The sequence below is a fragment of the Homarus americanus genome, unplaced genomic scaffold (assembly GCF_018991925.1).
Source record: "Homarus americanus isolate GMGI-L3 unplaced genomic scaffold, GMGI_Hamer_2.0 scaffold39658, whole genome shotgun sequence".
NCBI lineage: Eukaryota > Metazoa > Arthropoda > Malacostraca > Decapoda > Nephropidae > Homarus > Homarus americanus.
Window position 1 is genome coordinate 1 of NW_024743953.1, and position 15,125 is coordinate 15,125.

General features: G+C 40.4%; 2 protein-coding genes across 2 annotated transcripts; one reads left to right on the top strand and one right to left on the bottom strand.

The window, feature by feature from the left end:
- Nucleotides 1–1,473: 1,473 nt before the first annotated feature.
- On the bottom strand, nucleotides 1,474–2,007 carry LOC121877579 (sperm motility kinase 2B-like; the record flags this gene model as incomplete). The annotated part of the gene is made up of 1 exon (XM_042383373.1): nucleotides 1,474–2,007. A coding segment is annotated over exon 1 (534 nt), but the record flags the coding sequence as incomplete, so codon positions are not given.
- A 3,970-nt stretch (nucleotides 2,008–5,977) lies between these two features.
- Nucleotides 5,978–13,387, top strand: LOC121877580 (protein kinase 4-like). The gene is made up of 3 exons (XM_042383374.1): nucleotides 5,978–6,172; nucleotides 6,829–7,161; nucleotides 13,163–13,387. Exons 1-3 carry the CDS (start codon nucleotides 5,978–5,980, stop codon nucleotides 13,385–13,387), a joined length of 753 nt encoding a protein of 250 aa, XP_042239308.1.
- The last annotated feature ends 1,738 nt before the right edge of the window (nucleotides 13,388–15,125 follow it).

A 15,125-nucleotide genomic window follows, 5' to 3' on the forward strand; every position in this document is an offset into this window, starting at 1 on the left:
CTGTACCTGTATCTGTCTCTTAACTGTACCTGTATCTGTCTCTTAACTGTACCTGTATCTGTCTCTTAACTGTACCTGTATCTGTCTCTAAACTGTACCTGTATCTGTCTCTAAACTGTACCTGTATCTGTCTCTTAACTGTACCTGCATCTGTCTCTTAACTGTACCTGTATCTGTCTCTTAACTGTACCTGTATCTGTCTCTTAACTGTACCTGTATCTGTCTCTCAACTGTACCTGTATCTGTCTCTTAACTGTACCTGTATCTGTCTCTTAACTGTACCTGTATCTGTCTCTTAACTGTACCTGTATCTGTCTCTTAACTGTACCTGTATCTGTCTCTTAACTGTACCTGTATGTGTCTCTTAACTGTACCTGTATCTGTCTCTTAACTGTACCTGTATCTGTCTCTCAACTGTACCTGTATCTGTCTCTTAACTGTACCTGTATCTGTCTCTTAACTGTACCTGTATCTATCTCTTAACTGTACCTGTATCACTACCCTTATGTATTACTTGTACCAATACCTATAGTTACTATATATGCTGATCTACCTATATAACCTAATTCATTTGTCCATCTATTTATATATCTATCTACTTTATTAGGCTTTATATAAGGATTAACACAAACAAACAAAAAACGACATTTTATCACATTATTTAAAAAAAAACATACAAAATCGTCTTTTTTTTCAATAATATTCATCGGGGGAGAAGATGAGATCAGACCCCTTGAGATAAGCCGTCCCTAACCGTAGTCCTGACACTACGATGAATTTTATTACATTAGACAAAATGCTGGTCGATTGTGCCGTCCCTTCCGATCCCTCGCAAGGAGGACTCTGCGTGACAGCAGATTTCACCTTTGGGGCGACACAGCTCCTCCCTTGCGAGGGGATGTAAGGAGGACTCTGCATGACAGCAGATGTCACCTTAGGGGCGACACAGCTCTTCCCTTGGGAGGGGATGTAAGGAGGACTCTGCATGAAAGCAGATGTCACCTTAGGGGCGATACAGCTTTTCCCTTGCGAGGGGATGTAAGGAAGACTCTGCATGACAGCAGATGTCACCTTAGGGGCGACACAGCTCTTCCCTTGGGAGGGGATGTGAGGAGGACTCTGCATGACAGCAGATGTCACCTTAGGGGCGACACAGCTTTTCCCTTGCGAGGAGATGTAAGGAGGACTCTGCATGACAGAAGATGTCACCTTAGGGGCGACACAGCTCTTCCCTTGCGAGGGGAAGTAAGGAGGACTCTGCATGACAGCAGATGTCACCTTAGGGGCGACACAGCTCTTCCCTTGGGAGGGGATGTAAGGAGGACTCTGCATGACAGCAGATGTCACCTTAGGGGCGACACAGCTTTTCCCTTGCGAGGGGATGTAAGGAGGACTCTGCATGACAGCAGATGTCACCTTAGGGGCGACACAGCTTTTCCCTTGCGAGGGGATGTAAGGAGGACTCTGCATGACAGTCTTCCTTTCAGTGACAGTTGGGAAAGAAAGCTGCTGGAGGGAAGACTCTAAACGTCTAATAACTTCACAGAGATCAGGCCGATCTACTGGGTTCTGCTGTAGCATATCTAAGAATAATTGTCTGGTGCCGGGCGGCCACGCCTTTAGGTGTCGGTCACTCAATAATGTCTCAGTAACAAAATTAAGGGTGAACCCCAAAGAGAAAACATCAGCCTTGGGGTGACATGGGTGACCAGCAAGGATCTCTGGGGCATAAAAGGGAAAATCACTTGGTGATCCAGAGATATTTGTCAACTCTCCCACGGCTGTAGAAAGCCCAAAATCGATGATGTGGGCCGTGAAGATACCATCGGCTGTGTTCTCTTCTATTAACACATTATCTTCCTTAAAATCGTTATGGACAACGCCCTGACCGTGAATTTCGTCAAGGCTTCGCGCCACGGCGATGTAGATTTGAATAATGTTGGCCGCGGTAAGCAACTTAGGGTGATTGAGTATATCAATGAACGTCCTTCCCTTGCAAAACGACATAACAAGTATGGGCTCATCCGTGGCCCACGTTATGATGAGGGGAGCACCGCCGGCACCGTTTACTTTTTGGGTTATCTCCCTTTCTATGTTGAAATACTTCAGATATTCCGTTTTCAAGCCTTTTTTTATGCACACGAGTTCCCCATTGAATTCGGCCAGGAGGCTGAACGCAAATGCCCCGCTACCCAATTTTTTCTGGATTTTTACAACGCTTAAGAGTTATTTGCTTGTATAACTTTCCATCTTGTTTTAACCAAACGTAAAATTTTATGAAGTACAATTTCAATAACTTTATCGTATAATATACATTATATATTTATATAGTAAGAGGTTATGTGAACATTTAGTACTAGTGTAATGAACATGTAATACAAGTGTAGTGAACATATAGTACTTGTGTAATGAACATGTAATACTAGTGTAGTGAACATATAGTACTTGTGTAATGAACATGTAATACTAGTGTAGTGAACATATAGTACTTGTGTAATGAACATGTAATACTAGTGTATTGAACATATACTACTTGTATAATGAGCATATAGTGCTAGTGTTGTAGTGAACATATAGTACTTGTGCAATGAACATGTAGTACTAGTGTTATAGTGAACATATAGTACTTGTGTAATGAACATGTAATACTAGTGTAGTGAACAAATAGTACTTGTGCAATGAACATGTAGTACTAGTGTTGTAGTGAACATAGAGTACTTGTGTAATGAACATGTAGTACTAGTGTTATAGTGAACATATAGTACCTGTGTAATGAACATGTAATACTAGTGTAGTGAACATATAGTACTAGTCTAATGAACATATAGTGCTAGTTTTATAGTGAAGATATAGTACTTGTGTAATGAACATGTAGACCAGTGTTATAGTGAAGATATAGTACTTGTGTAATGAACATGTAATACTGGTGTAGTGAACATATAATACTAGTGTAATGAATATACAGTCCTAGTGTTGTAGTGAACATATAGTACTAATGTAATGCACATGTAAAACTAGTGTAGTGAACATATAGTACTAGTGTAATGAACATGTAGTACTAGTGTTGTAGTGAACATGTAGTATTAGTGTTGTAGTGAACATGTAGTACTAGTGTAATGAGCATGTAATACTAGTGTTGTAGTGAACATGTATTGCTAGTGTTGTAGTGAACATGTAGTACTAGTGTAATGAACATGTAGTACTAGTATTGTAGTGAACATATCGTGCTAGTGTTCTATTGAACATGTAGTACTAGCGTAATGAGCATGTAATACAAGTGTAGTTGTGAACATGTAGGACTAGTGGTGAAGTGAACATGTAGTACTAGTGTTGTAGTGAACATGTAGTACTAGTGTAATGAACATGTAATACTCGTGTAGTGAACACGTAGTACTAGTGTTATAGTGAGCATGTAGTACTAGTTCTGTAGTGTACATGTAATACTAGTGTTGTAGTCAACATATAGTACTAATGTTGTAGTGAACATGTAGTATTATTGTTTTAGTGAACATATAGAACTAGTGTTGTAGTGAACATGTAGTACTAGTGTTGTAGTGAACATATAGTACTAGTGTTGTAGTGAACATGTAGTACTAGTGTTGTAGTGAACATGTAGTACTAGTGATGTAATGAACATGTAATACCTGTGTTGTAGTGAAGATGTAGTACTAGTGTTGTAGTGAACATGTAGTACTAGTGTAATGAACATGTAAATACTAGTGTTGTATTGAACATGTAGTCCTAGTGTTGTAGTGAACATGTAGCACTAGTTCTGTAGTGTACATGTAATACCAGTGTTGTAGTCAACATATAGTACTAATGTTGTAGTAAACATGTAGTATTATTGTTTTAGTGAACATATAGAACTAGTATTGTAGTGAACATGTAGTACTAGTGTTGTAGTGAACATATAGTACTAGTGTTGTAGTGAACATGTAGTACTAGTGTTGTAGTGAACATGTAGTACTAGTGATGTAATGAACATGTAATACCTGTGTTGTAGTGAAGATGTAGTACTCGTGTTGTAGTGATCATGTAATACCAATGTTGTAATGAACATGTAGTACTAGTGTTTTAGTGAGCATGTAGTACAAGTGTTGTATTGAACATGTAATACTAGTGTTGTAGTGAACATGTAGTACTAGTGTTGTAGTGAACATGTAGTACTAGTGTAATGAGCATGTAATACTAGTGTTGTAGTGAACATGTATTGCTAGTGTTGTAGTGAACATGTAGTACTAGTGTAATGAACATGTAGTACTAGTATTGTAGTGAACATATCATGCTAGTGTTCTATTGAACATGTAGTACTTGCGTAATGAGCCTGTAATACAAGTGTAGTTGTGAACATGTAGTACTAGTGGTGTAGTGACCATGTAGTACTAGTGTTGTAGTGAACATGTAGTACTAGTGTAATGAACATGTAATACTCGTGTAGTGAACATGTAGTACTAGTGTTTTAGTGAGCATGTAGTACTAGTGTTGTATTGAACATGTAAATACTAGAGTTGTATTGAACATGTAGTCCTAGTGTTGTAGTGAACATGTAGTACTAGTTCTGTAGTGTGCATGTAATACCAGTATTGTAGTCAACATGTAGTTCTAATGTTGTAGTGAACATGTAGTATTATTGTTTTAGTGAACATATAGAACTAGTGTTGTAGTGAACATGTAGTACTAGTGTTGTAGTGAACATGTAGTACTAGTGTTGTAGTGAACATGTAGTACTAGTGTTGTAGTGAACATGTAGTACTAGTGATGTAATAAACATGTAATACCTGTGTTGTAGTGAAGATGTAGTACTCGTGTTGTAGTGAACATGTAATACCAATGTTGTAATGAACATGTAGAACTAGTGTTTTAGTGAGCATGTAGTACAAGTGTTGTATTGAACATGTAATACTAGTGTTGTAGTGAACATGTAATACCAGTGTTGTAGTGAACATGTAGAACTAGTGTTGTAGTGAACATGTAATACCAGTGCTGTAGTGAACACGTAGTACTAGTGTTGTAGTGAGCATGTAGTACTAGTGTTGTAGTGAATACGTAGTACCAGTGTTGTAGTGAACATGTAGGATTAGTGTTGTAGTGAATACGTAGTGCCAGTGTTGTAGTTAACAGGTAGTACTAGTGTTGTATTGAGCATGTAGTACTAGTGTTCTACTGAACATGTAGTACTAGTGTTGTAGTGAGCATGCAGTACCAGTGTTCTAGTGAACATGTGGTACTGGTGTTGTAGTGAACATGTAGTGCTAGTGTTGTAGTGAACATGTAGTACTAGTGTTGTAGTGAACATGTAATACCAGTGTTGTAGTGAACATGTAGTACTAATGTTGTGGTGAACATATAATACCAGTGTTGTAGTGAACATGTAGTACTAGTGTTGTAGTGAACATGTAGTACTAGTCTTGTAGTAAGCATGTAGGACCGGTGTTGCAGTGAACATGTAATACCAGTGTTGTAGTGAACATGTAGTGCTAATGTTGTGGTGAACATATAATACCAGTGTTGTAGTGAACATGTAGTACTAGTGTTGTAGTGAACATGTAGTACTAGTGTTGTAGTAAGCATGTAGGACCGGTGTTGCAGTGAACATGAAGTACTAGTGTTGTAGTGAACATGTAGTACTAGTGTTGTGGTGAACATATAATACCAGTGTTGTAGTGAACATTTAGTACTAGTGTTGTAGTGAACATGTAGTACTAGTGTTTTAGTAAGCACGTAGGACCGGTGTTGCAGTGAACATGAAGTACTAGTGTTGTAGTGAACATGTAGTACTAGTGCTGTATTGAACATGTAGTACTAGTGTTGTAGTGAACATGTAGTACTAGTGTTGTAGTGAACATGTATTACTAGTGTTGTAGTGAACATGGAATACCAGTGTTGTAGTTAACATGTAGTACTAGTGTTGTAGTGAACATGGTCATAAAAGTTAACATTTCTTGTATAACATATCGTTAAGGTTCAGTTAAAGATAATGTTGTGTTCCCTGCAAGACCCAGAGAACATGTGGGCCTACGAGGTAGACGCCAGGTCGACAGGGGACAAAAAGTCTGCCCGGGAGGAGCGTCGAGGAGACGTAGTGGTGGGCCAGTACAGCGCCATGGACCCTCATGGTTCTCTCTGCGTCGTCGACTACTCTGTAGCTCCCGACACTGACTTCCAGGCCACTGTTACCAAGCAATCCACCCATGAAAACTTCCAGAGCCAAAGCCAATAGCACCAGCAAAGGCGCAACCAGTTCCAGAATCAACAGACCCGCCGCGACCAGTTCCAGAACCAACAGAACAGCCGCAACCAGTTTCAGAACCAACAGAACCGCCGCAACCAGTTGCTGAACCAACAGAGCCGCCCCGACCAGTTCCAGAACCAACAGAGCCACCAGGCCAATTCCAGAACCAACTGTCTACCCGCGACCCGTTCCAGAACCAACTGTCTACTCGCGACCACTTCCAGAACCAACAAAGCCGCCCCGACCAGTTCCAGAACCAACAGAGCCGCCCCGACCAGTTCCAGAACCAACTGTCTACTCGCGACCAGTTCCAGAACCAACAAAGCTGCCAAGACCAGTTCCAGAACCAACAAAGCCGCCCCGACCAGTTCCAGAACCAACAGAACCGCCCCGAGCAGTTCCAGAACCAACTGTCTACCCGCGACCAGTTCCAAAACTAACAAAGCCGCGGCAACCAGTTCCAGAACCAACAGAACCTCCCCCACCAGTTCCAAAACCAACTGTCTACCCGCAACCAGTTCCAGAATCAAGTGAACCGAGATCAATCTTCTCTGAATATTAGACAGTAATCACAGAGAGACAACCAGTATCAACAGAAACGCAACCAGTATCAACAAGACCGCAACCAGTATCAACACAACCGTAACCAGTACCAGCTGAATCATTACCAACAGAACAGCAACTACTACCAGGAGAACCGCAACCAGTACCAGTCCAACTATCGCACGAGTACCAACCAATACAACCACAACAACCAGTCCAACAACCTCCACAACAACAGGTACATCTCACAGAGTTACGGCTCCACCAACAACAACCACAACTACAACCAAAACTCACACCTCAACTCCAACCTTTTCAACCTGGAATACAACCAACAACTCTCCCGGTTATCCACCAACAACCACAACCAGTACGGAAGGAGCCAAGTTAGTGTGGTTCCTGCTGGAAATCACAAGTATCGACTACAACAAATGAACCACTGGCAACACTAAATGGTTGTGAGAATGTCTTTACTCTGTATAAACTGTCAATATAATACTATGGTACTGTATTTTTATGTATTTCTCGCTAAACAAAGCAGAATGTATTAATGTTTTTTATCTGATTGACGCTATTGTATGTTTCTGTTGTGTTAATGAATGATGTTAAAGTGTTGGTGAGAGTAAACACTAATATGCAGAATAGGTCAAGTGTTGGTGAAAGTAAACACTAATATACAGAGTACGTCAAGTGTTGCTGAGAGTAAACACTAATATACAGTATACGTCAAGTGTTGGTGAAAATAAACACTAATATACAGTATACGTCAAATGTTGGTGACAGTAAACACTAATATACAGTATACGTCAAGTGTTGGTGAGAGTAAACACTAATATACAGTATACGTCAAGTGTTGGTGAGAGTAAACACTAATATACAGTATAGGTCAAGGCATGGTGATATTGGGGACTAGATGGGGTGTATACTTGACTGTTTTTGTAATAGATATGATACCGGTACACATACAGGTTCACATACCGGTACACATACAGGTACACATACAGGTACACATACCGGTACACATATAGGTACACATACAGGTACACATACAGGTACACATACAGGTACACATACAGGTGCACATACATGTACACATATAGGTACACATACCGGTACACATAGAGAGACTTAGGTAACGTAGTACCGAGGTAGATTTATGTGTGTGTGTGTGTGTGTGTGTGTGTATGTGTGTGTGATATTAGCTGGTCTTTGCTATCACAACAGTTACGGCTGGAGATGACGGAATTGAAAACATATCTTATCCCGATTCATGATAGCATGTAGATGTGTGTGTGTGTGTGTGTGTGTGTGTATCTTTCAACTGTACCTGTATCTATCTCTTAACTGTATCTGTCTCTCAACTATACCTGTATCTGTCTCTTAACTCTATCTGTATCTGTCTCTTAACTGTACCTGCATCTGTCTCTTAACTGTACGTGTATCTGTCTCTTAACTGTACCTGTATCTGTCTCTTAACTCTACCTGTATCTGTCTCTCAATTCTACCTGTATCTGTCTCTAAACTGAACCTGTATCTGTCTCTTAACTCTACCTGTATCTGTCTCTCAACGGTACCTGTATCTGTCTATTAACTCTACCTGCATCAGTCTCTTAACTGTACCTGTATCTGTCTCTTAACTGTACCTGTATCTGTCTCTTAACTGTACCTGTATCTGTCTCTTAACTGTACCTGTATCTGTCTCTTAACTGTACCTGTATCTGTCTGTCTCTTAACTGTACCTGTATCTGTCTCTTAACTGTACCTGTATCTGTCTCTTAACTGTACCTGTATCTGTCTCTTAACTGTACCTGTATCTGTCTCTTAACTGTACCTGTATCTGTCTCTTAACTGTACCTGTATCTCTTAACTGTACCTGTATCTGTCTCTTAACTGTACCTGTATCTGTCTCTCAACTGTACCTGTATCTGTCTCTTAACTGTACCTGTATCTGTCTCTTAACTGTACCTGTATCTGTCTCTTAACTGTACCTGTATCTGTCTCTTAACTGTACCTGTATGTGTCTCTTAACTGTACCTGTATGTCTCTCAACTGTACCTGTATCTGTCTCTTAACTGTACCTGTATCTGTCTCTTAACTGTACCTGTATCTGTCTCTTAACTGTACCTGTATCACTACCCTTATGTATTACTTGTACCAATACCTATAGTTACTATATATGCTGATCTACCTATATAACCTAATTCATTTGTCCATCTATTTATATATCTATCTACTTTATTAGGCTTTATATAAGGATTAACACAAACAAACAAAAAACGACATTTTATCACATTATTTAAAAAAAAAACATACAAAATCTTTTTTTTCAATAATATTCATCGGGGGAGAAGATGAGATCAGACCCCTTGAGATAAGCCGTCCCTAACCGTAGTCCTGACACTACGATGAATTTTATTACATTAGACAAAATGCTGGTCGATTGTGCCGTCCCTTCCGATCCCTCGCAAGGAGGACTCTGCGTGACAGCAGATTTCACCTTTGGGGCGACACAGCTCCTCCCTTGCGAGGGGATGTAAGGAGGACTCTGCATGACAGCAGATGTCACCTTAGGGGCGACACAGCTTTTCCCTTGCGAGGAGATGTAAGGAGGACTCTGCATGACAGAAAATGTCACCTTAGGGGCGACACAGCTTTTCCCTTGCGAGGGGATGTAAGGAGGACTCTGCATGACAGCAGATGTCACCTTAGGGGCGACACAGCTCTTCCCTTGGGAGGGGATGTAAGGAGGACTCTGCATGACAGCAGATGTCACCTTAGGGGCGACACAGCTTTTCCCTTGCGAGGGGATGTAAGGAGGACTCTGCATGACAGCAGATGTCACCTTAGGGGCGACACAGCTTTTCCCTTGCGAGGGGATGTAAGGAGGACTCTGCATGACAGTCTTCCTTTCAGTGACAGTTGGGAAAGAAAGCTGCTGGAGGGAAAACTCTAAACGTCTAATAACTTCACAGAGATCAGGCCGATCTACTGGGTTCTGCTGTAGCATATCTAAGAATAATTGTCTGGTGCCGGGCGGCCACGCCTTTAGGTGTCGGTCACTCAATAATGTCTCAGTAACAAAATTAAGGGTGAACCCCAAAGAGAAAACATCAGCCTTGGGGTGACATGGGTGACCAGCAAGGATCTCTGGGGCATAAAAGGGAAAATCACTTGGTGATCCAGAGATATTTGTCAACTCTCCCACGGCTGTAGAAAGCCCAAAATCGATGATGTGGGCCGTGAAGATACCATCGGCTGTGTTCTCTTCTATTAACACATTATCTTCCTTAAAATCGTTATGGACAACGCCCTGACCGTGAATTTCGTCAAGGCTTCGCGCCACGGCGATGTAGATTTGAATAATGTTGGCCGCGGTAAGCAACTTAGGGTGATTGAGTATATCAATGAACGTCCTTCCCTTGCAAAACGACATAACAAGTATGGGCTCATCCGTGGCCCACGTTATGATGAGGGGAGCACCGCCGGCACCGTTTACTTTTTGGGTTATCTCCCTTTCTATGTTGAAATACTTCAGATATTCCGTTTTCAAGCCTTTTTTTATGCACACGAGTTCCCCATTGAATTCGGCCAGGAGGCTGAACGCAAATGCCCCGCTACCCAATTTTTTCTGGATTTTTACAACGCTTAAGAGTTATTTGCTTGTATAACTTTCCATCTTGTTTTAACCAAACGTAAAATTTTATGAAGTACAATTTCAATAACTTTATCGTATAATATACATTATATATTTATATAGTAAGAGGTTATGTGAACATTTAGTACTAGTGTAATGAACATGTAATACAAGTGTAGTGAACATATAGTACTTGTGTAATGAACATGTAATACTAGTGTAGTGAACATATAGTACTTGTGTAATGAACATGTAATACTAGTGTAGTGAACATATAGTACTTGTGTAATGAACATGTAATACTAGTGTATTGAACATATACTACTTGTATAATGAGCATATAGTGCTAGTGTTGTAGTGAACATATAGTACTTGTGCAATGAACATGTAGTACTAGTGTTATAGTGAACATATAGTACTTGTGTAATGAACATGTAATACTAGTGTAGTGAACAAATAGTACTTGTGCAATGAACATGTAGTACTAGTGTTGTAGTGAACATAGAGTACTTGTGTAATGAACATGTAGTACTAGTGTTATAGTGAACATATAGTACCTGTGTAATGAACATGTAATACTAGTGTAGTGAACATATAGTACTAGTCTAATGAACATATAGTGCTAGTTTTATAGTGAAGATATAGTACTTGTGTAATGAACATGTAGACCAGTGTTATAGTGAAGATATAGTACTTGTGTAATGAACATGTAATACTGGTGTAGTGAACATATAATACTAGTGTAATGAATATACAGTCCTAGTGTTGTAGTGAACATATAGTACTAATGTAATGCACATGTAAAACTAGTGTAGTGAACATATAGTACTAGTGTAATGAACATGTAGTACTAGTGTTGTAGTGAACATGTAGTATTAGTGTTGTAGTGAACATGTAGTACTAGTGTAATGAGCATGTAATACTAGTGTTGTAGTGAACATGTATTGCTAGTGTTGTAGTGAACATGTAGTACTAGTGTAATGAACATGTAGTACTAGTATTGTAGTGAACATATCGTGCTAGTGTTCTATTGAACATGTAGTACTAGCGTAATGAGCATGTAATACAAGTGTAGTTGTGAACATGTAGGACTAGTGGTGAAGTGAACATGTAGTACTAGTGTTGTAGTGAACATGTAGTACTAGTGTAATGAACATGTAATACTCGTGTAGTGAACACGTAGTACTAGTGTTATAGTGAGCATGTAGTACTAGTTCTGTAGTGTACATGTAATACCAGTGTTGTAGTCAACATATAGTACTAATGTTGTAGTGAACATGTAGTATTATTGTTTTAGTGAACATATAGAACTAGTGTTGTAGTGAACATGTAGTACTAGTGTTGTAGTGAACATATAGTACTAGTGTTGTAGTGAACATGTAGTACTAGTGTTGTAGTGAACATGTAGTACTAGTGATGTAATGAACATGTAATACCTGTGTTGTAGTGAAGATGTAGTACTCGTGTTGTAGTGATCATGTAATACCAATGTTGTAATGAACATGTAGTACTAGTGTTTTAGTGAGCATGTAGTACAAGTGTTGTATTGAACATGTAATACTAGTGTTGTAGTGAACATGTAGTACTAGTGTTGTAGTGAACAGGTAGTACTAGTGTTGTAGTGAACATGTAGTACTAGTGTTGTAGTGAACATGTAGTACTAGTGATGTAATAAACATGTAATACCTGTGTTGTAGTGAAGATGTAGTACTCGTGTTGTAGTGAACATGTAATACCAATGTTATAATGAACATGTAGTACTAGTGTTTTAGTGAGCATGTAGTACAAGTGTTGTATTGAACATGTAATACTAGTGTTGTAGTGAACATGTAATACCAGTGTTGTAGTGAACATGTAGAACTAGTGTTGTAGTGAACATGTAATACCAGTGCTGTAGTGAACACGTAGTACTAGTGTTGTAGTGAGCATGTAGTACTAGTGTTGTAGTGAATACGTAGTACCAGTGTTGTAGTGAACATGTAGGACTAGTGTTGTAGTGAATACGTAGTGCCAGTGTTGTAGTTAACAGGTAGTACTAGTGTTGTATTGAGCATGTAGTACTAGTGTTCTACTGAACATGTAGTACTAGTGTTGTAGTGAGCATGCAGTACTAGTGTTCTAGTGAACATGTGGTACTAGTGTTGTAGTGAACATGTAGTGCTAGTGTTGTAGTGAACATGTAGTACTAGTGTTGTAGTGAACATGTAATACCAGTGTTGTAGTGAACATGTAGTACTAATGTTGTGGTGAACATATAATACCAGTGTTGTAGTGAACATGTAGTACTAGTGTTGTAGTGAACATGTAGTACTAGTGTTGTAGTAAGCATGTAGGACCGGTGTTGCAGTGAACATGAAGTACTAGTGTTGTAGTGAACATGTAGTACTAGTGTTGTGGTGAACATATAATACCAGTGTTGTAGTGAACATTTAGTACTAGTGTTGTAGTGAACATGTAATACTAGTGTTGTAGTAAGCACGTAGGACCGGTGTTGCAGTGAACATGAAGTACTAGTGTTGTAGTGAACATGTAGTACTAGTGCTGTATTGAACATGTAGTACTAGTGTTGTAGTGAACATGTAGTACTAGTGTTGTAGTGAACATGTATTACTAGTGTTGTAGTGAACATGGAATACCAGTGTTGTAGTTAACATGTAGTACTAGTGTTGTAGTGAACATGGTCATAAAAGTTAACATTTCTTGTATAACATATCGTTAAGGTTCAGTTAAAGATAATGTTGTGTTCCCTGCAGGACCCAGAGAACATGTGGGCCTACGAGGTAGACGCCAGGTCGACAGGGGACAAAAAGTCTGCCCGGGAGGAGCGTCGAGGAGACGTAGTGGTGGGCCAGTACAGCGCCATGGACCCTGATGGTTCTCTCTGCGTCGTCGACTACTCTGTAGCTCCCGACACTGACTTCCAGGCCACTGTTACCAAGCAATCCACCCATGAAAACTTCCAGAGCCAAAGCCAATAGCACCAGCAAAGGCGCAACCAGTTCCAGAATCAACAGACCCGCCGCGACCAGTTCCAGAACCAACAGAACCGCCGCAACCAGTTGCTGAACCAACAGAGCCGCCCCGACCAGTTCCAGAAACAACAGAACCGCCCCGACCAGTTCCAGAACCAACAGAGCCACCAGGCCAGTTCCAGAACCAACTGTCTACCCGCGACCCATTCCAGAACCAACTGTCTACTCGCGACCAGTTCCAGAACCAACAAAGCCGCCCCGACCAGTTCCAGAGCCAACAGAGCCGCCCCGACCAGTTCCAGAACCAACTGTCTACTAGCGACCAGTTCCAGAACCAACAAAGCCGCCGCGACCAGTTCCAGAACCAACAAAGCCGCCCCGACCAGTTCCAGAGCCAACAGAACCGCCCCGACCAGTTCCAGAACCAACTGTCTACCCGCGACCAGTTCCAAAACCAACAAAGCCGCGGCGACCAGTTCCAGAACCAACAGAACCTCCCCCACCAGTTCCAAAACCAACTGTCTACCCGCAACCAGTTCCAGAATCAAGTGAACCGAGATCAATCTTCTCTGAATATTAGACAGTAGTCACAGAGAGACAACCAGTATCAACAGAAACGCAACCAGTATCAACAAGACCACAACCAGTATCAACACAACCGTAACCAGTACCAGCTGAATCATTACCAACAGAACCGCAACTAGTACCAGGAGAACCGCAACCAGTACCAGTCCAACTATCGCACGAGTACCAACCAATACAACCACAACAACCAGTCCAACAACCTCCACAACAACAGGTACATCTCACAAAGTTACGGCTCCACCAACAACAACCACAACTACAACCAAAACTCACACCTCAACTCCAACCTTTTCAACCTGGAATACAACCAACAACCCTCCCGGTTATCCACCAACAACCACAACCAGTACGGAAGGAGCCAAGTTAGTGTGGTTCCTGCTGGAAATCACAAGTATCGACTACAACAAATGAACCACTGGCAACACTAAATGGTTGTGAGAATGTCTTTACTCTGTATATACTGTCAATATAATACTATGGTACTGTATTTTTATGTATTTCTCGCTAAACAAAGCAGAATGTATTAATGTTTTTTATCTGATTGACGCTATTGTATGTTTCTGTTGTGTTAATGAATGATGTTAAAGTGTTGGAGAGAGTAAACACTAATATGCAGAATAGGTCAAGTGTTGGTGAAAGTAAACACTAATATACAGAGTACGTCAAGTGTTGCTGAGAGTAAACACTAATATACAGTATACGTCAAGTGTTGGTGAAAATAAACACTAATATACAGTATACGTCAAATGTTGGTGACAGTAAACACTAATATACAGTATACGTCAAATGTTGGTGACAGTAAACACTAATATACAGTATACGTCAAGTGTTGGTGAGAGTAAACACTAATATACAGTATACGTCAAGTGTTGGTGAGAGTAAACACTAATATACAGTATAGGTCAAGGCATGGTGATATTGGGGACTAGATGGGGTGTATACTTGACTGTTTTTGTAATAGATATGATACCGGTACACATACAGGTTCACATACCGGTACACATACAGGTACACATACAGGTACACATACCGGTACACATATAGGTACACATACCTGTACACATACAGGTACACATACCGGTACACATACAGGTGCACATACATGTACACATATAGGTACACATACCGGTACACATAGAGAGACTTAGGTAACGTAGTA

Excerpts from the sequence above, each read along its gene's own strand:
- LOC121877580 (XM_042383374.1), top strand. The coding sequence starts at position 5,978 with ATGTTGTGTTCCCTGCAAGACCCAGAGAACATGTGGGCCTACGAGGTA. Across the intron at positions 6,173-6,828 it reads ACACTGACTTCCAGGCCACT|AAACGCAACCAGTATCAACA; the intron begins GTTACCAAGCAA and ends CAGTATCAACAG. Across the intron at positions 7,162-13,162 it reads ACCAGTACGGAAGGAGCCAA|GACCCAGAGAACATGTGGGC; the intron begins GTTAGTGTGGTT and ends TGTTCCCTGCAG.